Source organism: Mustelus asterias, unplaced genomic scaffold (genome assembly GCF_964213995.1).
Source record: "Mustelus asterias unplaced genomic scaffold, sMusAst1.hap1.1 HAP1_SCAFFOLD_69, whole genome shotgun sequence".
Classification (NCBI taxonomy): domain Eukaryota; kingdom Metazoa; phylum Chordata; class Chondrichthyes; order Carcharhiniformes; family Triakidae; genus Mustelus; species Mustelus asterias.
In genome coordinates, this window is record NW_027590131.1 from 972,804 (window position 1) to 998,344 (window position 25,541).

The 25,541-nt window shown below is 47.1% G+C and overlaps 1 protein-coding gene across 6 annotated transcripts in view; it reads left to right on the forward strand.

Annotated features, from left to right (window-relative positions):
- The window catches only part of LOC144483448 (NACHT, LRR and PYD domains-containing protein 3-like), a 396,724-nt gene extending 374,646 nt beyond the window's left edge, over positions 1-22,078 (forward strand). For all 6 annotated transcript variants that reach the window (XM_078202133.1, XM_078202134.1, XM_078202136.1 and 3 more), the window contains 5 exons: positions 3,732-3,902; positions 7,911-8,081; positions 13,209-13,379; positions 18,650-18,817; positions 20,160-22,078. In XM_078202133.1, coding sequence (XP_078058259.1) covers positions 3,732-3,902; positions 7,911-8,081; positions 13,209-13,379; positions 18,650-18,817; positions 20,160-20,247 — 769 coding nt within the window. In that variant the 3' untranslated portion in view covers positions 20,248-22,078. The remainder of the gene's footprint in view (positions 1-3,731; positions 3,903-7,910; positions 8,082-13,208; positions 13,380-18,649; positions 18,818-20,159) is intronic.
- Positions 22,079-25,541: the final 3,463 nt, after the last annotated feature.

Below are 25,541 nucleotides of genomic sequence, written 5' to 3' on the forward strand. Positions count from 1 at the left end.
GAGCAATGGGATGTCAGTCCCACAGATCCTTATGTTGAGGGAGTGGGGGAATAATGTTATGGTTCACCCTCTGAGGTCCAGTCATTGGCAACTGCAAACTGTATTGAATTTCTACCTTCGGGTGTGCTGACTCTCAGAATCCCCAACCTGATCCAGTCACATGACTTCATATTATAAGATCCGACAGCTTTGACAAATCAACAGAAAAGGCAATGAGGGACAATTCGCCTGGGAGCAAAGGTCGCCAGTCACAAATCTGATAGGTTTGTGGTCACAGCACAGCTGAAGTAACGTATATAGTTTTGGTCACCTTATGAACGTATTTTATAAACATTTGAGAAAATGTTGGCTTGAGTCTTTCATGGCATGCCAGGCTTATCTTATGAAAAAATATAGAAATTATTCGTCCGATACTCACTGCAATTGGGACGAACCACGGCTGATCATGGTCGGCAGGGTGGTAGAGCTGTTAGCACTGCTGACTCAGAGCGCCAGAGACCCGTGTCAATTCCGGCCTTGGGTGACAGATTGTGTGGAGTTTGCATGTAATCTCCGTGTCTGCGCAGGTTTCCTTCAGTTACTCCAGTTTCCTCCCACATGCCAAAGATGTGCACGCTAGTTTGAGCGGCGATGGTAAATTGACACTTCATGTCAGGGGGATTTGCAGAGTTAATATGTAGGGTTACTGTTATAGGGCCTGGGCGGGATTGTTGTTAGTGAAGGATTGATGGGCCGAATGGCCCACAGCTTGTCTGGACTTGCAGAATCTCACTGGCTGTCCTGTCTGGAGACAATACACATCTCTTTAACCTGTGCTTAATGCTCCCTCCACTCACACTGTTTGTACCTTTAAGACTTGATTATCTGTAAAGACTGCATTCCAGTCATTATTCTGTAAATTGAGTTTGTGTCTCTGTATGCCCTGTTTGTGAGCATTTCTACATTCCACCTGACGAAGGGGCAGCGCTCCGAAAGCTAGTGGCATTTGCTACCAAATAAACCTGTTGGACTTGAACCTGGTGTTGTTAAACCTCTGACTGTTCCTAACCCAGAGCTCCATGTGACCAATGATGAACACACAAGCTCCAAGTTATGGACTCAGCAGCAGAGCCTCTCCTGTGCCCATCCATTCACTCACTCACTCTCTCTGGATCCACAACCCATCTCACCATCAGCGATTGCCCACCCAGCCTCCAGGTCTCCCAGCTCCAGCACTGCATCTTCCATTGGCATAAGGATGACACAATCCAGACACTGTCACTCTTGGCTCCTTCTCTGACGCTCTGTGCCCTCTTCTACAAGCACATAAATTTCCATTGTTACTCACCCATCAAAGACACACACAAGCCTATGGTGCTGCCAGACTGCCCATCATGGGACCACCAGGATGGTCAGTCAGTGTCGGCAGTGCAGCAGTCATCTCTGACTGACCGGAACCCTTCAGAGAGAGGCTGAGATGTTCCTGAAGATTGATGCTGCTGTCTGGACATTGCCAGTATCTGGGTGGAGATGTTCTTTCCACCATTTCTCTTTCATCCTTATTCACACATCAGCCTGTAAGTTTAACGCTCACCTTGTCAGAACATATCAGGTTATTGATCCTTTTGCCTCACTGCAGCCACGTGCTGCCTGCTCTGGCCCTCGGCAGTTTCTATCCAGACTTGCTTGGGTTGATGTGACAGGTCTCCTCCTCCACTCCTGAGGGAACAGAACCTCCCTCCAAACCGATATATCCTTGAGAATTTCCAGGGAAGTGTCAGCGAATTGGGTTGAATCTGCCTTCTGCCATTTCAGCTCTTTGTTCATTAACCAGGGCTCCCTCACTGCTCCCTTCAGAGCCTTTAAAAGTGCTGCTGGCTGCCTTTTAATCTGGTGCCAGCATTGCCAGAATGGGGTCTTCCCCTGCAGCCAGTGGTTAAGCTCTGGAATGCACAGGGTTTTGGGGGAAGGTGGGGGGATGACACTTGGTGAGTTGCTCATTCGGAGAGTCAGTGCAGACACGATGGGCCGAATGGCCTCCGCCTGCTCTGTAACAATTCTGTGATTCTGCCTGTGCTGCCTGAGTGCACGGATTTCCCGAACCTGTCAGATATTAATGTGCCTGTTTGGTTATATGTGGAGTTGGTTAGTTCATTTGGTTTGGTGTTTAGAGTGTGATGTAGAATGATGCTAAATCTGAGGGTTTGGTCCTCTTACCGGCTGTGGGGTTCATGGAATCCCATCTCCTCCCATTGCCGCACGTTTATTAAATTGTATCCCTGAAGCTACATGTAACAAATTGTCTCTCTCTCTATTGGAGAGAAACACAAAGAACAAAGAAAATTACAGCACAGGAACAGGCCCTTCGGCCCTCCAAGACTGCACCCACCATGCTGCCTGACTTAACTAATACCCCCTCCCCTTCCGGGGACCATATCCCTCTATTCCCATCCTATTCATGTACTTGTCAAGACGCCCCTTAAACGTCACCACCATATCTGCTTCTACTACCTCCCCCAGCAACGAGTTCCAGGCGCCCACTATTCTGTGTAAAAAATCTGCCTCGTACATCTCCTTTAAACCTTGCCCCTCGCACCTTAAACCTGTACCCCCCCTAGCAATTGACTCTTCTACCCTGTGAAAAAGCTTCCGACGATCCACTCTGTCCATGCCTCTCATAATCTTGTCGACCTATATCAGGTCTCCCCTCAACCTCCGTCGCTCCAGTGAGAACAAACCAAGTTTCTCCAACCTCTCCTCATAGCTAATGCCCTCCATACCAGGCAACATCCTGGTCAATCTTTTCTGTACCCTCTCCAAAGCCTCCACATCCTTCTGGTAGAGTGGCGACCAGAATTGAACACTATATTCCAAGTGCGGCCGAACGAAGGTTCTATAAAGCTGCAACATGACTTGCCAATTTTTAAACTCAATGCCCCGGCCGATGAAGGCAAGCATGCCGTATGCCTTCTTGACTACCTTCTCCACCTGCATTGCCACTTTCAGTGATCTGTGGACCTGTACACCCAGATCCCTCTGCCTATCAGTATTAACATTTTATTGAGGACTATGGCGACTAACACTGTCCACACGGCAACATCACCAACTTCCAGTTGAAATATCGATACATTTCCAACCATTATCTTCACAGAATTCTTACGGTGCCCAATGAGGCCATTTGGCCCATCGTGTCTGTACCAGCTCACCAAATTAGCATTAGGAATTTGAGTCATTCTCCAGCGTTTTTCTCGTATCCCCGCTCATTCTTTATATTCAAATAATCATCTAATTCCTTTTTGACTGCTTCGATGCAGCCGACCTCCACCACACTTCCTGGCTGTGAATTCCAGACCCGAACCACTGGCAGTGTGAGAAAGGTTTCTGTCGCATCATCTTCAACCCCACCACACACTCCATTCCTGAGACACAGTTCGAATACTCACTGTCTCCATCTCCTGGTGTCCCTGTCTAACTGCACCCAGTTAGAATACTCACTGTCTCCATCTCCTGGTGTCTCTGTCTAACTGCACTCAGTTATCCCCCTCACTGTCTCCATCTCCTGGTGTCTCTGTCTAACTGCACTCAGTTACCCCCCTCACTGTCTCCATCTCCTGGTGTCTCTGTCTAACTGCACTCAGTTAGAATACTCATTGAATGTCCCGCGCTGTACATTATTATTGTTAATGATCTTATTCTTAAAAACACTGTGGATTTACCCTGATTCCTGTTATTTTTCTCTCTCTGATCTCCAGTCTCCGTGGTAACAATCTCACCGATTCTTGTGCCAAGGACCTGGCCTCTGCTCTCAGTACAAACCGCTCACTGATAGATCTGGATCTGAGTTACAATAAACTGGGAGATTCCGGAGTGAAACTGCTGTCTGTGGCTCTGAGGAATCCGGACTGTAAAATACTGAAACTGGAGTAAGTAGCAGACTGTGTGAGATTGTGTCTATAATAACTGAATATTCAACAATATAATTTCACCACTGGTATTTGTATAAAAAACACTGCCCATTACTATTGGCGTCAGTTATGAATAAGGAAAACTGCTTTTCCTCTGATTCCTGTTGCTTCTCTCTCTGATCTCTGAGCAATGGGATGTCAGTCCCACAGATCCTTATGTTGAGGGAGTGGGGGAATAATGTTATGGTTCACCCTCTGAGGTCCAGTCATTGGCAACTGCAAACTGTATTGAATTTCTACCTTCGGGTGTGCTGACTCTCAGAATCCCCAACCTGATCCAGTCACATGACTTCATATTATAAGAGCCGACAGCTTTGACAAATCAACAGAAAAGGCAATGAGGGACAATTCGCCTGGGAGCAAAGGTCGCCAGTCACAAATCTGATAGGTTTGTGGTCACAGCACAGCTGAAGTAACGTATATAGTTTTGGTCACCTTATGAACGTATTTTATAAACATTTGAGAAAATGTTGGCTTGAGTCTTTCATGGCATGCCAGGCTTATCTTATGAAAAAATATAGAAATTATTCATCCTATACTCACTGCAATTGGGACGAACCACGGCTGATCATGGTCGGCAGGGTGGTAGAGCTGTTAGCACTGCTGACTCAGAGCGCCAGAGACCCGTGTCAATTCCGGCCTTGGGTGACAGATTGTGTGGAGTTTGCATGTACTCTCCGTGTCTGCGCAGGTTTCCTTCAGTTACTCCAGTTTCCTCCCACATGCCAAAGATGTGCACGCTAGTTTGAGCGGCGATGGTAAATTGACACTTAATGTCAGGGGGATTTGCAGAGTTAATATGTAGGGTTACTGTTATAGGGCCTGGGCGGGATTGTTGTTAGTGAAAGATTGATGGGCCGAATGGCCCACAGCTTGTCTGGACTTGCAGAATCTCACTGGCTGTCCTGTCTGGAGACAATACACATCTCTTTAACCTGTGCTTAATGCTCCCTCCACTCACACTGTTTGTACCTTTAAGACTTGATTATCTGTAAAGACTACATTCCAGTCATTATTCTGTAAATTGAGTTTGTGTCTCTGTATGCCCTGTTTGTGAGCATTTCTACACTCCACCTGACGAAGGGCCAGCGCTCCGAAAGCTAGTGGCATTTGCTGCCAAATAAACCTGTTGGACTTTAACCTGGTGCTGTTAAACCTCTGACTGTTCCTAACCCAGAGCTCCATGTGACCAATGATGAACACAAGCTCCAAGTTATGGACTCAGCAGCAGAATCTCTCCTGTGCCCATCCACTCACTCACTCACTCTCTCTGGATCCACAACGCATCTCACCATCAGCGATTGCCCACCCAGCCTCCAGGTCTCCCAGCTCCAGCACTGCATCTTCCATTGGCATAAGGATGACACAATCCAGACACTGTCACTCTTGGCTCCTTCTCTGACGCTGAGTGCCCTCTTCTACAAGCACATAAATTTCCATTGATACTCACCCATCAAAGACACACACAAGCCTATGGTGCTGCCAGACTGCCCATCATGGGACCACCAGGATGGTCACTCAGTGTCGGCAGTGCAGCAGTCATCTCTGACTGACCGGAACCCTTCACAGAGAGGCTGACATGTTCCTGAACATTGATGCTGCTGTCTGGACATTGCCAGTGTCTGGATGGAGATGTTCTTTCCACCATTCCTCTTTCATCCTTATTCACATATCAGCCTGTAAGTTTAACACTCACCTTGTCAGAACATATCAGGTTATTGATCCTTTTGCCTCACTGCAGCCACGTGCTGCCTGCTCTGGCCCTCGGCAGTTTCTATCCAGACTTGCTTGGGTTGATGTGACAGGTCTCCTCCTCCACTCCTGAGGGAACAGAACCTCCCTCCAAACCGATATAGCCTTGAGAATTTCCAGGGAAGTGTCAGCGAATTGGGTTTAATCAGCCTTCTGCCATTTCAGCTCTTTGTCCATTAACCAGGGCTCCCTCACTGCTCCCTTCAGAGCCTTTAAAAGTGCCGCTGGCTGCCTTTAAATCTGGTGCCAGCTCTGCCTGAATGGGGTCTTCCCCTGCAGCCAGTGGTTAAGCTCTGGAATGCACAGGGTTTTGGGGGGAAGGTGGGGGGATGACACTTGGTGAGTTGCTCATTCGGAGAGTCAGTGCAGACACAATGGGCCGAATGGCCTCCTCCTGCTCTGTAACAATTCTGTGATTCTGCCTGTGCTGCCTGAGTGCACGGATTTCCCGAACCTGTCAGATATTAATGTGCCTGTTTGGTTATATGTGAATTTGGTTAGTTCATTTGGTTTGGTGTTTAGAGTGTGATGTAGAATGATGCTAAATCTGAGGGTTTGGTCCTCTTACCGGCTGTGGGTTCATGGAATCCCATCTCCTCCCATTGCCGCACGTTTATTAAATTGTATCCCTGAAGCTACATGTAACAAATTGTCTCTCTCTATTGGAGAGAAACACAAAGAACAAAGAAAATTACAGCACAGGAACAGGCCCTTCGGCCCTCCAAGACTGCACCCACCATGCTGCCTGACTTAACTAATACCCCCTACCCTTCCGGGGACCATATCCCTCTATTCCCATCCTATTCATGTACTTGTCAAGACGCCCCTTAAACGTCACCACCATATCTGCTTCTACTACCTCCCCCAGCAACGAGTTCCAGGCACCCACTACTCTGTGTAAAAAATGTGCCTTGTACATCTCCTTTAAACCTTGCCCCTCGCACCTTAAACCTGTGCCCCCCTAGCAATTGACTCTTCTACCCTGTGAAAAAGCTTCCGACTGTCCACTCTGTCCATGCCTCTCATAATCTTGTCGACCTATATCAGGTCTCCCCTCAACCTCCGTCGCTCCGGTGAGAACAAACCAAGTTTCTCCAACCTCTCCTCAAAGCTAATGCCCTCCATACCAGGCAACATCCTGGTCAATCTTTTCTGTACCCTCTCCAAAGCCTCCGCATCCTTCTGGTAGAGTGGCGACCAGAATTGAACACTATATTCGAAGTGCGGCCGAACGAAGGTTCTATAAAGCTGCAACATGACTTGCCAATTTTTAAACTCAATGCCCCGGCCGATGAAGGCAAGCATGCCGTATGCCTTCTTGACTACCTTCTCCACCTGCATTGCCACTTTCAGTGATCTGTGGACCTGTACACCCAGATCCCTCTGCCTATCAGTATTAACATTTTATTGAGGACTATGGCGACTAACACTGTCCACACGGCAACATCACCAACTTCCAGTTGAAATATCGATACATTTCCAACCATTATTTTTGCAGAATTCTTACGGTGCCCAATGAGGCCATTTGGCCCATCGTGTCTGTACCAGCTCACCAAATTAGCATTAGGAATTTGAGTCATTCTCCAGCGTTTTTCTCGTATCCTCGCTCATTCTTTATATTCAAATAATCATCTAATTCCTTTTTGACTGCTTCGATGCAGCCGACCTCCACCACACTTCCCGGCTGTAATTCCAGACCCGAACCACTGGCAGTGTGAGAAAGGTTTCTGTCGCATCATCTTCAACCCCACCACACACTCCATTCCTGAGCCACTGACCATCCCATGTCCCTCCCTGTGACTCAGGGTAAGGACATGGGAATCCTGTGCTCTTCCCTTTCACCATCATCCTTTTTGTCGTTTAATCAGTCTGGCACTTCCATTTTGTTCTTTCCTTGTCACCCGCCCATCCCCAGCTCCCTGTCACTTAAAACAATTTAATTCACCGCTATTTCCAATTTCTATGTTTTGCCAATTGAACTGAAACTAAATCTGTTTCTATCTTCACAGATATTGCCTGACCTGATGAGAGTCTCCCAACATATTTTATTCATATTTCAGATTTACAGCATCAATAGAATTTTGCCTTCTGTATGAACTGAAGTTGTGTTTCTTGAATGTTCCGCGCTGTACATTATTATTGTTAATGATCTTATTCTTAAAAACACTGTGGATTTACCCTGATTCCTGTTATTTTTCTCTCTCTGATCTCCAGTCTCCGTGGTAATGATCTCATAGATTCTTGTGCCAAGGACCTGGCCTCTGCTCTCAGTACAAACCGCTCACTGATAGATCTGAATCTGGGTGGCAATAACCTGGGAGATTCCAGAGTGAAACTGCTGTCTGTGGCTCTGAGGAATCCGGACTGTAAAATACAGAAACTGAAGTAAGTAGCAGACTGTGTGAGATTGTGTTTATAATAACTGAATATTCAACAATATAATTTCACCACTGGTATTTGTATAAAAAACACTGCCCATTACTATTGGCGTCAGTTATGAATAAGGAAAACTGCTTTTCCTCTGACTCCTGTTGCTTCTCTCTCTGATCCCTGAGCAATGGGATGTCAGTCCCACAGATCCTTATGTTGAGGGACTGGGGGAATAATGTTATGGTTCACCCTCTGAGGTCCTCTCCTCCTCCTCAGATGTGCACAGCTCTCCCCGGACACAGCATCCATTGATTAGTGAAAGGGGGGAGAGTGAGTGGATGACAGTAAATGGAGGACAGGACATGGTGGTGGAGTCTCACTGTTAGTAACAGATGTCAGTACAGCAGCGAGAGCTGAACTTAGTTCCAATTATCAAGATGCAGAATCAGTTTGGGTAGAGATAAGAATTAACAAAGTTAAAAGATGACTTGTAGAAATCTTTTATAGGCCCCGAACAATATTCAGAATCTCCGACACAGGAATATTAATGGGGTCTTGTAAAAACATTCTGCAATAATCACGGGTGATTTTAACATTCATGTACAAAGAAGAACAAAGAGCCATGCAGCACAGTAACAGGCCCTTCGACCCACCAAGCCTGCAGCGACTCCTCATTCTTATTCAGACCCAGTACTTATTGCTCATACGCAGTTTCTATTCCTCTGTTCATCTCCCGTTCATGTTTCTATCAAGATAAACCTTGAACATTGGGAACGTGCCTGCTTCCGTCAGCTTCACTGGCTGTGCATTCGAGGCACCCACCACTCTCTCTGTGAAAACTTTCCCCGCACGTCTCCTCTAAACTTTCCCCCTCTTGCCTTCAAACTGTCCCGTCTTGTAGTTGATCTTTCCACCCTGGGGAAAAGACTCCAACTATCAACCATATACCTGCCTCTATCAGGTCGCCCCTCAGCCTCCGTCTTTCCAGGGAAAACAATCCGAGTTTATTCAACTTCTCTTCATACCTTAACCAGACCAGGCAACATCCTTGTGAACCTTCTTTACACCTTCTCCAAAGCAGCCACATCCTTCTGGTTTTCTGGCGATCAGAACTGCACGCAATATTCCATGTTGGGCCTAACTAAAGTTTAACACAGCTGTAACATAACTTGCCAACTTTGATACTTGATGCCCTGGCCAATGAAGCAAGCATGCTGCATGCCTTGTTGACCAAGTTATCCACCTGTGTTACCACTTTCAGGGATCAGTGGACAAGTACGCACAGATCCATCTGTATGTCAATGCTCCTGTTATTTTTTTCAGACAGGGAAGGCTGGGGGACCACCATGTGGAGTTGAATCAAATTATAGAAATAAACCTTTCCCCTTTGTTTTAGGAGACAATAACCAGGGGCATAGATTTAAGGCATTGGGGAGGAGTTTCAGAGGAGAATTGAAGATGGCACAGTGGTTAGCATTGCTGCCTCACAACGTCAGGGACCTTTGTTTAATTCTGGCCTCGGGTGACTGCCTGTGTGGAGCTTGCATGTTCCCCCCATGTGTCCGTGTTTCCGTCAGGTACTCTGGTTTCCTACCACAGTCCAAAGATGTGTAGGTTAGGTGGATCGACCATGCTAAATTATCCCTTTGTGTCCAAAGATATGTAGTTTCAGTGGATTTGCCATGATAAATGTCCAGTGATAAGCAGTTGTGTGGGCCTGGCTTTTTCGGACAGTCAGTGCAGAGTCGATGAGGCGATTGGGCACCTTCTGCACAGTGGGGATTCTATGGTTCTGTGGAAAAGTATTTTCACCCAGAGGGTGGTGGGAATCTGGATCTCACTGTCTGAAAGGGTGGTGGAGTCGGGAACACTCGCAACATTTAAGAAGCATTCAGACAAGCACTTGAAATGCCGCAGCAGACAAGGCTATGGAGCAAGTGCTGGTAGTGGATTAGAATAGATTGCTGCTTGATGGCTGACACAGACACGATGGGCCGAAGGGCCTCTTTCTGTGCTGAAAAATTCTATAAAGTCCCAGGGGTTGGAAGTTATGAACCAGAACCTGAATTTTCACCGATTCCTGTGATTTCTCTCTCTCTGATCCCAATGCAGTGGAATGTCAATCATATTGATTTTTGTGCCCTGGGTGTAGGGGAACAATGTGACGGTGACTCTGAGGACCCGTTCACATGCTTACAGGGGGACACACGTCACCCAGTCACACAGCCCTTGATTTGTGAGGAAGAGTAAAGAGTGAATGGAGGCAATTGTTAAGATGCAGACCAGAAACTCCAAGGTGTTTTGTGAGGTTAGCCTGGACCCTTGGTTTTACATTTGATTTTGGCATTGATGAGCATGAGGTGTTTCACTCCAGGTATGAATCGAGTGACCCACTAGGATGCTTTATCAAACACAGTTTATTTAAGAATGCAGTTGGAATATAACAACAAGAATTAGCATAACCTTCACCAATTGCAAGACTTAGACATGACACAGTATAACTCTTAACAGCTAGCTATCTCTGTTGTTCCAATATAAAGCAATACCCACAGACATACACCCTTCTCCAACATTAGTTAGCACAAAAACAAGTAAGCTCACATGTTGCCGATTTCCAGCTTTTTACCACTTCCGGAGAGCCAACAGACAATTGTTTTCAGAGAAGGATGTCGCCTCCGAACAGCCCAACCGCAGAGAGGTCACCCCAGTCTCTGACAGCTTCCAACACAGCAACACTTAAACAGCAAAAACTCCAACTTCAGAGAGGGAAACAGCACTGCTGTTTGTCTTCACTTCAAGCAGCTTCTGAAAGCAGAATTGAAACTAGAATGTTCTGTGAAAAATAGCTGTCCCTCAGTCACATGACATAACCTGTCAATCACCCGCAATCAAGCTCTACTCTGCCATCCCAGGAGAAACACTGAAACAACAGAACACTGCATTAGTTCAGATTAAAATCAACATGATGTCAATTATACTGCTTCAGTAACAATAAAGGAAACCGGCGACAGACAGCACGGTGCCGACAACATAACCTGCAGAGAAACATGATTAAAATAGAAACTAGAAGCAGGAGTCGGCCATTCGGCCCTTCGAGCCTGCTACACCATTCATTTTGTTCATGGCTGATCATCAAATTCAATATCCTTCAATATTCAGTATATTTCTTCAAGACATAGTTTGTAACAAAATGTACATTCCAACACGTCCTTCAGCCGGTTCCATGTGACCAGTGATGGGCACACAAGCTCTATGTGTTGCAGGCACCAGAGAGTCTCCTGTGTCCATCCATTCGACCGCACACTCTCAGTTCCACAACCAGTATCACAATCAGCGATTTCCCACACTATCTGCTGTTCTCCCAGCTCCAGCGCTGCTAATTCTACATGCAAGGATTACAAGATCTGGACGCTGTCAGCATTTTTACTTCATTCCCTGACGTTTCGTGCTCTCTTCTACAGGCACATAAAGTTCCATTGTTACTCTCCCATCAAAGACACAAGCCTATGCTGGTGAGAACCTGACTGACCATCATGTCTACACAGGGAAAGCCTCTTGCCTGTGACCATCCCATTCTCACAGTGCTAGAGTTATCTGACTAACTAGAACCCTGCAGAGAGAGGCTGACATGTCTCTGACAGTCGATGCTGCTGTCTGGGCATTGCCTGTGTCTGTGTGGGGATGGCCTTTCTACCATTTCACTTTCATTCTCATTCGACCCCATATGCCTCAGATTATATGCTATAAAATGCTTCACCACCTTGTCAGAACTTGGCAAGTTATTCATCCTTTTGCTTCATGCAACCATATAACCCACGCCTACTCAGGTCTCCAGTAATCTCCATCGCGATATACTTGGATTGATGTGGCAGATACTGTCCAGTCCTGAGAGAACAGAAATTTGCTCCAAACTCACGTAGCCTTGGGGAAGAGTACCAAGTGTTGCCAAGTGCATCATTGAATTGAGTTTAACCTTTCTCCTCCCATTCCAGCCCTGTGTTCAGTAACCAGATCTTCCTCACTGGTCTCTCCAGGGCTGCCGCCTATCAAAGTGCTGCCCGTGCCAGCATTGCCTGAACCGGGACTTCCCCTGCAGCGAGTGGTTAAGGGCTGGAGTTCACTGTCTGGGAGTGTGGTGGAGACACGTTCAGTTGAAAATTTCCGAAGGGAATTGGATTATGATGTGAATAGGAAGATTGTGCAGGGTTACGGGGAGAACTTGTGGGAATGACACTTCGTAAATTGCTCATTCAGAGAGTCAGTGCAGAGAGCATGGGCCGAATGGTCTCCTTCTGCTCTGTAACAATTCTGTGATTCTACCTGAGAGAGATACCAATGGCCCTTTGTGGACACTGGCTAAATTACCTCACCCTGTCGACACTGCAACATCACCAGCTTCCAGTTAAAATCTCGATACATTTCCAACCATTATCTTCACAGAATTATTGTGGAGCATCACGAGGCGAAATGTGTCTGCACCGGCTCACCAAACTAGGATTAGGAATTTGTCTCATTCTACTGCCTTCTCCTCGTATCTTTGCACATTGTTTCATTCGATTGTTCATCGACTGCCCTCTGTGATGCCTCGAATCAGCCTGCCCCCACCACACTTCCAGACTGTACATTCCAGACCCGAACCACTGGCATCGTGAGAAAGGTTTCTCTCTCATCATCATCAACCCCACCACACACTCCATTCCTGAGCCACTGACCATCCCATGTCCCTCCCTGTGACTCAGGGTAAGGACATGGGAATCCTGTGCTCTTCCCTTTCACCATCATCCTTTTTGTCGTTTAATCACTCCGGCACTTCCATTTTGTTCTTTCCTTGTCACCCGCCCATCCCCAGCTCCCTGTCACTTAAAACAATTTAATTCACTGCTACTCCCAAGTTTTAATTTTAGCTAATTGAACTGAAACTAAATCTGTTTCTTCACAGATGCTGCCTGTCCTGCTGAGATTTTCCACATATTTTATTCATATTTCAGATTTACAGCATCAATAGAATTTTGCCTTCTGTATCAACTGAAGTTGTGTTTCTTGAATGTCCCGCGCTGTACATTATTATTGTTAATGATCTTATTCTTAAAAACACTGTGGATTTACTCTGATTCCTGTTATTTTTCTCTCTCTGATCTCCAGTCTCCGTGGTAACGATCTCACAGATTCTTGTGCCGAGGACCTGGCCTCTGCTCTCAGTACAAACCGCTCACTGATAGATCTGAATCTGGGTTCCAATAACCTGGGAGATTCAGGAGTGAAACTGCTGTCTGTGGCTCTGAGGAATCCGGAATGTAAAATACAGAAACTGCAGTAAGTAGCAGACTGTGTGAGATTGTGTTTATAATAACTGAATATTCAACAATATAATTTCACCACTGGTATTTGTATAAAAAACACTGCCCATTACTATTGGCGTCAGTTATGAATCAGGAAAACTGCTTTTCCTCTGACTCCTGTTGCTTCTCTCTCTGATCCCTGAGCAATGGGATGTCAGTCCCACAGATCCTTATGTTGAGGGAGTGGGGGAATAATGTTATGGTTCACCCTCTGAAGTCCTCTGCTCCTCCTCAGATGTGCACAGCTCTCCCCGGATACAACATCCATTGATCTGTGAAAAGGGGGAGAGTGAGTGGATGACAGTAAATGGAGGACAGGACATGGTGGTGGAGTCACTCTGTTAGTAACAGATGTCAGTACAGTCGCGAGAGCTGAACTTAGTTCAAGATGCAGAATCAGTTTGGATAGAGATAAGATTTAACAAAGTTAAAAGTTCACTTGTGGGAATCATTTATCGGCTCCTAACAACAGTCACAATCTCCGACACAGTACACAGGAAAAATAACGGGGCCTTGTAAAAACATATTGCAATAACCACGGGTGATTTTAATCTTCATATACAAAGAAGAACAAAGAACCGCACAGCACAGTAACAGGCCCTTCAGCCCACCAAGCCTGTGGCGCCTCCTAACGCTTATTCAGACCCAGAACTTACTGCCAATTTGTGGTTTCTATTCCTCTGTTTGTCTCTTGTTCATGTGTCTACCAAGATGCACCTTGGACATTGGAAACGTGCCTGCTTCTGCCACCTCCATTGGCAGTGCCTTCCAGGCACCCACCACCCTCTGGGTGAAAACTTACCCCACACACCTCCCTCCAAACTTTGCCCCTCTCACCTTCATCCTGTGCCCTCTTGTAGTTGACCATTCCACCCTGGAGAAAAGTCTCTGACTATCCACCATATTGATGCCTCTCATAATTGTGGATACCTCCATCAGGTCACCCCTCAGCCTCCCTTTTTGTAGTGAAACAATCTGTGTTTATACAACGTCTCCTCATAACCTAACCCTCCTTGACCAGGCAACATTCTGGTAAACCTTCCTTGCACCCTCTCCAAAGCATCCACATCATTCTGGGAGTGTCACGAACAGAACTGCAAGCAATATTCAAATGTGGCCAACTGAAGTTTCATACAGCTGTAACATAACTTGACAACTTTTACACTCGATGCCCCGGTCGATGAAGACAAGCATATTGTCTGCCTTCTTGACCACCTCATCCACCTGTGTTGCCACTTTCAGGGATCTGTAGACTTGTACACACACATCCCTCTGTAGGTCAGTGCTCCTGTGCCTTCTTCCATTTACTGTATAAATCACTCAGATTGTCAAAAGTTGAAAAGAAGATTCGTTCACAGAATCTATTCAAGCAATTTCTTGGAGAAGCACGTTCCAGTGCCAATCACACAACAAGCTGTTTTAGACATGGTGATGTGCAAATGTGTGGCGTTTCCAAAAAAAATACATTCCTTTCATTTGGAGAAGAGCAGCAGAAGTGTTCCAGCCGTTGCTAATTCAAGGAGTGTATTAGATTAAGTGAAGATGTGGCACCGGGGTTGGCACTGCTGCCTCACAGCGTCAGGGTCCCGGATTCATTCCAACTTTGGACGACTGTCTGTGGAGTTTTCACGTTCTCCCCGTGTCTGTGTGGGTTTCCTTCGGCTGCTCCTGTTTCCTCCCATAGTCCAAATAAACTGTGTAGGTTGGGTGGATTGGCCATGCTAAATTGCCCGTTGGTGTCCAAGATGTGTAGGTTCGGTGGATTAGCGGCGTAAATATGTGGGGTTACGGGAAACCGGGCAACTGCAGATCTATTAGTCTGACATTGATAGTATGGAAAATCCTATAATAATCTATAATAAAGGAAGTGATAACAGAACAGTTTGAAATTAATGGCAGTATTAGACAGGGCCAACATGGATTTATGAAAGGCTGGCACGGTGACACAGTGGTTAACCTTGTTGCGTCACAGCCAGGGGCCCGGGTTCAATTCCAGCCTTGGGTGACTGTGTGGAGTTTCCACATTCTCCCCGTGTCTGCCTGTGTTTCCTCTGGGTGCTCCGGTTTCCTCCCACACTCCAAAGATATGGATGGTCGATGGATTGGCCATGGTAAAATTGCCCTTCGTGTCCCAAGATATGTAGGTTAGGTGGATTAGCCCCAGTAAATTAGTGAGTTTATGGGGAGCGGACCTTGGTAAGTTACTCTGTCAGTGTGTCTCGATGGGCCGAATGACGATTCCTACACTAGGGATTCTACAGTTGCATGATTCACTCACAAGAGGTTATTAAATAAAATTGGAGCACGTGGGATTGGGAGGAATATGCCAGCATGGATTGAGAACTGATCAATGGACAGAAACAAGGAGTTGGAATAAATGTGTTATTTTTGGGTTGACAGCCTCTAACTAGTGGAGTACGGCAGGGATCAGTGTTTGGGTCTCAGCTATTCAGAATCTACATCAATGATATGGATGTGGGGATCAAATATAATATTTCCAAATTTGCGAATAATGGAAAACTAGGTGAAAATCTGAATTGTGAGGAGGATGCAAAGATGTTTCCAGGGGATGTGGAGAGGCTCAGGGAGGCTCCACAACTGGAGTAATGTGTACAGTGTTGAGCTCTTTAATTAAAAAAGGATAGAATTGTATTGGAACCAGTTCAGAGAAAGTTCACTCGGCTGATTCCTGGGATGGAGAGGTTTATTTCACAAGGGAAATTTGGGCAGATTGGAGCAATATCTATGAAAGTTCAGAAGATTAAAAGGTGATCGCATTGAGGGGATGAGACAGGGTGGTTGCTGAGAGGCTGTTTCTTCTTGTAAGAGAGACCAGAACAAGGGACAGATTTTAAAATGTAATTGTCAGTCCCTTAAGACTGAGATGAGGAGAAATTTATTTTTTAGATGGTGGCTGGTCAGTGGAATTCTCTTCCCTGGAGACTCGTGGCGGCAGAGTCATTGAATATATTCCAGGCTGAGTTAAGAATGATTTTGGATTGAGAAGCGAATCAAGGGTTACGGGGAAAAGAGTTGAGACTATAATTAGATCAGCCGTGATGGAGTATGCTCGAGGGGCTGAATGGCCTTCTGCTGTTCCGAGGTATTTTGTTCCTATCCCAATACGTCCTTCAGACTGCTCTCTGTGACCAGTGATGGATAAACAAGCTCTATGTTTTGTCCTCACCAGACGCTCTCCTGTGCCCATTCATTAGGCCACCCACTCAACCCATCTCACCAGCAGTAATTACCCACTCTGCCCCCAGGCCTTCCTGATCCAGCACTTCATCTTCCATTGGTGTAAGGATGGCAAGACCTGGATGTCTCCACTCTTCTTCACTCATTCCCTGATGATGTTTGCTCTCTTTCCAAACACATAAACTGTTACTCACCCATCAAACACATGCAGTAGCCCAGGGTTGTCCAACGTGTGGACCAAGGGGGGAATGTGACCCTCGAAGCCCCTCAATGCGGCCCCCGGAGCGAGTTTCCAGAATCTCAGTCACACAGTTCAGTTTGAATGGAAGAATCTGCATGGAGCTGCTCCTCCAATCACATCCCGTTTCTTTCCCATGTTTGCTGCTGATGGGTTTTTGAGCCAATCTGCAGCAAATGTGGGAGAGAAACAATTTGTGATTGATGAGGATTAAACTCTAATAATCATCTTTATTTATTACTCATTATTGTGCTCAGCAAGTTGTTTCTTTTCATATCTCAGTTTAGCTTTTAATTGAAATTTCTGCTGTGCCAAACTTTATCATTCTGAAATTTACTGATCGGCCCCTTGAGTGAGAAAAACAGTGACGTGTGTTTGCCCAGTGAATATGTTGGTCAGCCCTGCTCGAGCCTATGCTGGTGTCAGCCTAACGGACATGTCTCTGACAGTCAATGCTGCTGCCTTTGCATTGTAAGAGTTTTAACAACACCAGGTTAAAGTCCAACAGGTTTATTTGGTAGCAAATACCATTAGCTTTCGGAGCGCTGCTCCTTCGTCAGATGGAGTGGAAATCTGCTCTCAAACAGGACACAGAGACACAAAATCAAGTTCCAGAATACTGATTAGAATGCGAATCCCTACAGCCAACCAGGTCTTAAAGAGACAGATAATGTGAGAGAAGGCAGCATTAAGCACAGGTTACAGAGATGTGTATTGTCTCCAGACAGGACAGCCAGTGAGATTCTGCAAGTCCTTTGCATTGCCAGTGTCTGGGTGGAGATGTTCTTTCCACAATTTCCCCCTCATCCTTATTCACATATCAGGCTGTGCTGCACTCACCGTGGCAGAACACATCAGGACATTGATCCTTTTCCACTCTAACCACGTGTCTGAAACCTGCTCACCTCCCAGCAATCTCCATCCAGACTGGCTTGTACCGATGGGATAATCTCCTCCCGTCCTGAGGGAACAGGACCTCCCTCTGAGCCTGAGCAGCCGGGAGGAGCCCCTCCTGGGATGAATTCGTGATTGTGGGGAAACCCTTGCTCTGCTTTCTGACATTTCAACCCCTCATTCAATAAGCAGAGCTCCCTCGCTGCTCCCTCCAGAGCTGCTGTGTTTGAAAGTCCTGCTGCCTTTGGAGATGGTGCCAGCATTGCCTGAACCGGGACTGCCCCGTGCCCGGGCTGCCTGAGTGGGCAGCTCCCCCTGCCTGCCAGCCGTTAATTGTCCCCCTCTGACAATATCACCGTCATAACTCTGCCTATCCTGCCCACACGGACACACCACCCATTTCCAATCCCCATGCTGGGACTTCAGAGCTTCTGGTAAAATCACAGCCATTATCTTCAACCTCACCACAAACTGCATTCCCAAACCACTGACCATCCCATGTCCCTCCCGAGCCACTCCGAGTAAGGACATGGGGATCCTGTGATTGTGGTCCTGTCCCATCATCACTTTTATCATTTAATCACTCCTGTAATTCCAGTTTGTCCTTTCTTTGTTTCTTCCCCAGCCACCCACCGCTGTCACTTCAAACCTGTCAATTCACTGCCCGTTCCCAGTTCCAATGGAAGCTCAAACTTTACCCCTGTTTCTCTCTTCACATGTATTTAGCGAACCTGCTGAGCATTTCCAGTTTATTTATATTTCATTTTCAGCATTGAGTATTTCCTCATTCTACAGAAATGCAGGTTGTGTGTTTTGGAATGTCTGATACAGTACATTATTATTGTTATTAACAGTATTATTTAAAACACTGGGGATTGAGCCTGATTCCTGTTATTCCTCTCTCTGGTCTCCAGTCTGTATAGGAACGCTCTCACAGATTCTTGTGCTGAGGATCTCGCCTCCGCTCTCAGTACAAAACAGACACTGAGGATTCTGTCCCTGGGATCAAACTCCTTCACAGATCAATCTGTCCCTGCTCTCCGCCGCCTCATACTGACCTGCAGGAGTCTGGAGGTGATCGAGTGAGTGTTTGTGTGAATTTTTAGTGTAACAATTAAAATATAAATGGATTTAAAATATAAATGGGCCTGAATCTTCCAAGTAGCAGCAATGGTATGTGTGAAAATTCTCCCAACCTGAAACTGCTGCATATTTCTCCCAGGATCTTCGGTACTGCGACCCTGGGAGCTCCATCAGAGCAGACAAGATGCGGGGAAGAGAGAGCACACACCCTATTTACAGCACAGTGATCCCGGGGAACTCCACCAGAGTAGAGTCGGGGAAGAGAGAGCACACACCTTATTTACAGCACAGTGACCCCGGGGAACTCCATCACAGCAGAGTAGAGTCGGGGAAGAGACAGCACACACCTTATTTACAGCACAGTGACCCCGGGGAGCTCCATAAGTGTTAGTTGATTGTGGGAGTGAATGGGTTGGTGTGTCGCTGGATGAATAGTTAGTCAGGGGGCTGGGGAGAGGTTCTGGGTGTGGGAGGAGTGGACGAGTTGTATTGTGTTGGGTTGGAGGGTTAATCGGGAGTTTAGATGGTGGCTGGGAGTTGGTCATGCTGCTGGGGGTCTAAGCAGATGTGGGTGTATGGTGGGGGGTTGGGAATGGTTAATAGCTTTAGAGAGGGTAGTGGGGTGGGGTTGGTTTTGGAGTAATCAGTCAGAGGCTTCGTCAAGAATGTATTCGAGAGACGGCTATAAATAGCACTTGGGGTTAACGGGACCAAAGGTTATGGGGAGAAAGCAGGATTAGGCCATTGAGTTGGACGATCAGCCAGTGTTGTGATGAATGGTGGGGTCGGCTCCAAGGGCAAAATGGCCTCCCTGCTCCAATCTTCCATGTTTCTGTGTCAGGTCAGGAGAGGGTGGGACGGATGAGGCCAAGTTCGGAGGTTTAGTCAGATTTGTTCAAGGGCCAGTGGGAGGTAGTCGGGCTGGAGGGGAGGTAGGGATGAGTTGCGGGGACTGGGTCTAGTCAGATTGTGGGAGGTGGAGTATGGGGATCAGTGGGAAGTGATTGGGGGACTCGGGTGTGCTATTCAGGTATTAGCCCAGGTGGTGAGCTGTCTAACATTACCTGAGTAACTATCCAGGTAAACTTTGTGGATCTGTCCCAAGTATCTGACTCTAACTGCAGCAGGGGAGTTCCCCAATAGTAGTTAATACCTCTGGGACAATTCCCAGGTAGATCAGTGCGTCAGGACATCCACAGGGTCCCGATGCTCATCTTCGGATGTGTGTCTGGCCTCTGGCGATCCAGAGACCAGAAGATTTGTCCCATTAACTCCAGTCTCCTGTTATTTACTCTGTTGTTCAATCTGTTTATTTCCTGTTTCATCTTTAATCTGTTTCAGGCTGGAGAGGAATCAGTTCAGTCCAAATGGGAAGAGACAGCTGCGGTCGCTGCAGGGATCCAGACGGGGACTGACAGTGACAGTGTGAACATTTCAATCTATAAACATTGCTGCTCCACTGGTTACAGTGAAATCCTGAATTGTGAAGATCTTCGACAGCTCCTTCCAAACCCTTCATTCCTGCCCCTCTCCCTCCCTATTCCATCAGCCCCTCCAGCCTGGCACTGATTTCCCTGCTTACCTGGTTTCCCAGCTGGAAAACTGTTGTAGTTTTAGTCTCCACATTGAAGGAAAGATTGCTGCAAACCATTGTTTAAGCAGCAATGTGTTGTCAGTGTTCTCAGCAACAGAGACTTCAACCTCCTTTCAAAATGGAGCAGCAGAGATCATTCTCCGGAGAGAGAACAGTGTGTGTGTGATTCTGACAGTACCCAGCAGGGGGCAGATTGGTCAATCTTGTCAGAGTTTCCTCTCTGTCTCTGTGAATGAATTAAAGGCTCCACCAGCCTCTCCTCAAAACCTCTTTCACTATCTGGTGATTAAAGTGACACAATGCCACCATCTGCTGGCGGCTCACAGCTACTGCAGGCACTGCTCTCTGTGAGCCTCAGACAAGTTCAGTCAGTCCCATGTCTGTATCTGGGAACCGGTTACTGCAGCGTGAATATTGAACAATATTGACAGGGATTGGAGTTTGCAGCAGGAACCCCGGCTGGTGAATTAACCCTTTTATCACCAGACACTGTCCATGAACTCTGTTCCCTCATTCCCTGTGGGAGATATTGTCTGGAGATTGTAGTTGGGGATGATCTCAGACTGTAATGTGTACATTTGGTGCAGTTATCAGACACTGATCCCATTCAGAATGGGAGTGGGTAAACTCTGCTGCACTCTGTAATTCCTGTTTCCAAAATAACACACCTGCACCTATTTCCAGACACACAGGCCCAAACTGACACCCACACACTCACAAACACACACACACATACTCACAAACTGACACCCACACACTCACAAACGCAGACAATTGTACACTCTTATCCACGTACTGACACAGAGAGAAACACAGAATCTCTCTTAAATACTCTCAACACGCAGCCATAAACCCACAGAAACGCACATCACAAACCACTATCAAGCAACAAACCCACGCATTGCAGCGGTTAATGAAACCGCAGCGCCCTGTAACCAAATAACATTTCAGTTGGACAACAAGTGATAACATTTCCTCTGAAACCGACATCCCTCGAACGAAAGCAACACAGGAACACTGGCGCAGCATTGCACAGGATCAGAGCCTCAGAAATGCAGTTTCCTCTTTCCTTGTTCCTTATATCTCACTGAGCAGATACAGAGCGAGAGCATAGAAAGGTAGAATTCACAATTTCACTCTGTTCCTGCACACTCACCTCAGCTTTATTTAATTTCTGAATGTATGATTTATTTTGGATTATCCCAAAGATCTCAGGACAGATGCATGATGTCAGATATTCCCATTATTTATCAAACTGTTTATTTTACCATGACAGATATTACCTGGTGTTTGTCGGATTGTTGCTTTTCATCCATCTACAGTTGCAGATGCCGGCGCTGAAAAGTGGGTAGATATTCTACACCATTAAAAGCATCACATTGAATCGGGGAAATTCTTCAAAGACTATGAATTAATCACTTTCAAATTAATATCATTTCTTCAGAACAATCTCCTCGCATCACCTATTATTTCAATTTAAATTAACTTTGTGTTGTCTGGTCTGGGCTAGTTTTAACTGAATACTGCTCAGTTTGTGACATGATCTATGTTATTGAGTCTTGGAAGAGAAAGGGTTAGTGCTGCTGCTCTGTAATTGTAATGGATATTCCTGATTTTATAATATGTATAACTGTAGTTATTTACAATTAAATGCTTTTGGTTAATTAGTTAAATGTTAATTGTGAATCATTGGAATGCTGAAACTAATACGTACACAAGCTAATAAAGAGCGGGGGACTGGTGTAAATAATTAGAAACATAGAAACCCTACAGTGCAGAAGGAGGCCATTCGGCCCATCGAGTCTGCACCGACCACAATCCCGCCCAGGCCCTACCCCCACATATTTTACCCGCTAATCCCTCTAACCTACGCATCCCAGGCCTCTAAGGGACAATTTTTAACCTGGCCAATCAACCTAACCCGCACATCTTTGGACTGTGGGAGGAAACCGGAGCACCCGGAGGAAACCCACTCAGACACGAGGAGAATGTGCAAACTCCACACAGACAGTGACCCGAGCCGGGAATCGAACCCGGGACCCTGGAGCTGTGAAGCAGCAGTGCTAACCACTGTGCTACCGTGCCGCCCAATTGTGTAATAATAATAGTGTAAATGCTAACAGTGAGCGTGAAACTGAAAAGACCATAAGATACAGGAGCAGAATTCAGCTATTCTGATCATCGAGTCTCCTCCACCATTTAATCACGGCTGATAAGTTTCCAACCCCATTCTCCCACCGTTCCCCCATAACATTTGATCCCCTGACCAATCAAGAACATATCTATCTCTGTCTTAAATACACTCAATGAGAGAGTGAGTGAGCAGAAAGAGTGAGGGAGAGGGTCGGTGAAGAGCGAGTGAGGGGGAGTGAGGTTGAGGGCAGATGGTGTGAGGGGAGAGCGCGATGGGAGGTCGAATGAGGGGGAGAATAGGTGAAAAGTGAGGGAGAGAATGGGGGAGGGAGAGTGAGGAGGGGAGGGAGATTGTGAGGAGGGGAGGGAGAGTGACGGGAAGATAGCGCATGAGGGATAAGAGAATGAGAGGGGAGTGCGGGGGACGCAGGGGGAGGAGAAGGGTGAAACGGAGAGATAGAGGGGACGGAGTGAGGGGGAGAGAGTGGGGGATGAAAGTGAGGAGGAGAGAGAAGAGAATGAGAGGTAGAGTGAAGGGGAGAAAGTGAGCGTAGATGGAGTGAAGGGACGGAGTGAGGGGGAGAAAGGTGAAGAATGAGGGAGAGAGTCAGGAGGGAGAGAACGGGGAGAGGAACTGACGGGGAGAGAGTCAGAGGAGAGAGTAAGGGGGAGAGTAAGTGAAGAGCAACTGAGGGGAGAGAGCATAAACGGGAGAGAGGTTGATGGAATGGATAGTGAAGGGGAGTGTCTGAGGCGGGATAGTGTGACGGAAAAGACTGAGGGGGAAGAGAGTGGAAGGTCTGAGGCAGGATAGTGTGACGGAAAAGACTGAGGGGGAAGAGAGTGGAAGGTCTGAGGCGGGATCGTGTGACGGAAAAGACTGAGGGGGAAGAGAGTGGAAGGTCTGAGGCGGGATAGTGTGATGGAAAAGACTGAGGGGGAAGAGAGTGGAAGGTCTGAGGCGGGATAGTGTGATGGAAAAGACTGAGGGGGAAGAGAGTGGAAGGTCTGAGGCGGGACAGTGTGACGGAAAAGACTGAGGGGGAAAGACACTGAAGGGGAAGGGAGAGAGTGAAGACAGAGTGAGGAGGAGAGAGAGGGGAGGGCGAGTGGGGAAGTGAAGGGAGAGAAACTAAGGGATGGAAAGTAAATGGGAGAGTGTGAGGGCAGAGACTGAGGGGGAAGAGAGTGAAAGGGAAGGAATTGAGTGAGGGGGAGGGAGAAATTAAGTGAGGAGGAAGGGAGTGAGGAGAAGAGAGGGTGAGGGGAAGAGAATCAGTGGGAGAGGGAGTGGAAAAGAGGGGAAAGTGTGAGGGAGGCAGAGTGTGCAAGGGGGAGAGATCAAAGGTTCTAGAATGTGGGTCGCGAGAGGGAGGGCAAGAGTAGGGGAGAGAATGAGGTGGAGGGGAGAGAGAGGGCGAGGGTGTTTTTTCACTCACTTTCCTGCAATCCTTCCCCGTTGCTCCACCTATTTGCTTCTGTGTTGCATCTTGTAATAAAGTCGAGGAAAATCCCAACGTGATTTGTTGTTTTAATGCGGGGGGTGCGGGGGGCGGGGGTGGAAGGGGCAGGGTCTGGAGATCACTGGCTCCACCCTCATCCCCACTCTCCCTTTTCCCTCTCACTCCTTCCAGTCGTGTCTGGGACAGTTTCGGGGCTGGGGAGGATTGTCCTCATTCACTGGGGGAGGGGGGGGAGAAGACTGTTCTCTGTCCCCGAGGTTTAATGCAGCCTCTGTGACTAGGCCTCAATTCAAGGCCTAATCTCAGAGGGCCCTCAGAATGTCCTTTTGTATTTGCTTCATCCCCGAACAGTGTCAGTGCTGAAGTGGGAGAACTCGATGGTTAAAAACAAAATAATGCATTTAATTCAGGATGTGATTGTGGGTTTTCCTGCTCTCTCTCTCTCTGTCTCCCATCGTTCTCCTCTGATTGTGAGTTATCAGTGAGAGAAATGGGAAATGGAGGGTAACAGTGAGGGTCGGGGGGGGAAGGAGGGTAACAGAGCAGTTTGCTTGTGGGATCTTGCTGTGCATATTTTCCCTGCAGCCTATCCTGCTGGGAGACTGTGGTTCTGGTCCCCAAATTCAGTGTGCTGACAACTGACTGTGATTGCTTCCATCTCCCACCACTGCCCCCAGCCTCATTTCTCAATGTGAATCAGTGATCAACACAAACAGTGGTCACAGGGTGACATGATTTAAAATGGTCAGATAGAAACCTTTCAGAGAGCATTTCAATCCAGATTCATCGTCAGAGAGAGAGAGATTATCCAGAGCAGGCGAGAGAGAGAGAGAGATTATCCAGAGCAGGCGAGAGAGAGTGAGAGAGAGAGATTATCCAGAGCAGGCGAGAGAGAGTGAGAGAGAGAGATTATCCAGAGCAGGCGAGAGAGAGAGAGATTATCCAGAGCAGGCGAGAGAGAGAGAGAGATTATCCAGAGCAGGCGAGAGAGAGAGAGATTATCCAGAGCAGGCGAGAGAGAGATTATCCAGAGCAGGCGAGAGAGAGAGAGATTATCCAGAGCAGGCGAGAGAGAGTGAGAGAGAGAGAGATTATCCAGAGCAGGCGAGAGAGAGTGAGAGATTATCCAGAGCAGGCGAGAGAGAGTGAGAGAGAGAGATTATCCAGAGCAGGCGAGAGAGAGTGAGAGATTATCCAGAGCAGGCGAGAGAGAGTGAGAGATTATCCAGAGCAGGCGAGAGAGAGAGATTATCCAGAGCAGGCGAGAGAGAGTGAGAGATTATCCAGAGCAGGCGAGAGAGAGTGAGAGAGAGAGATTATCCAGAGCAGGCGAGAGAGAGATTATCCAGAGCAGGCGAGAGAGAGTGAGAGAGAGAGATTATCCAGAGCAGGCGAGAGAGAGTGAGAGAGAGAGATTATCCAGAGCAGGCGAGAGAGAGAGAGATTATCCAGAGCAGGCGAGAGAGAGTGAGAGAGAGAGATTATCCAGAGCAGGCAAGAGAGAGTGAGAGAGAGAGATTATCCAGAGCAGGC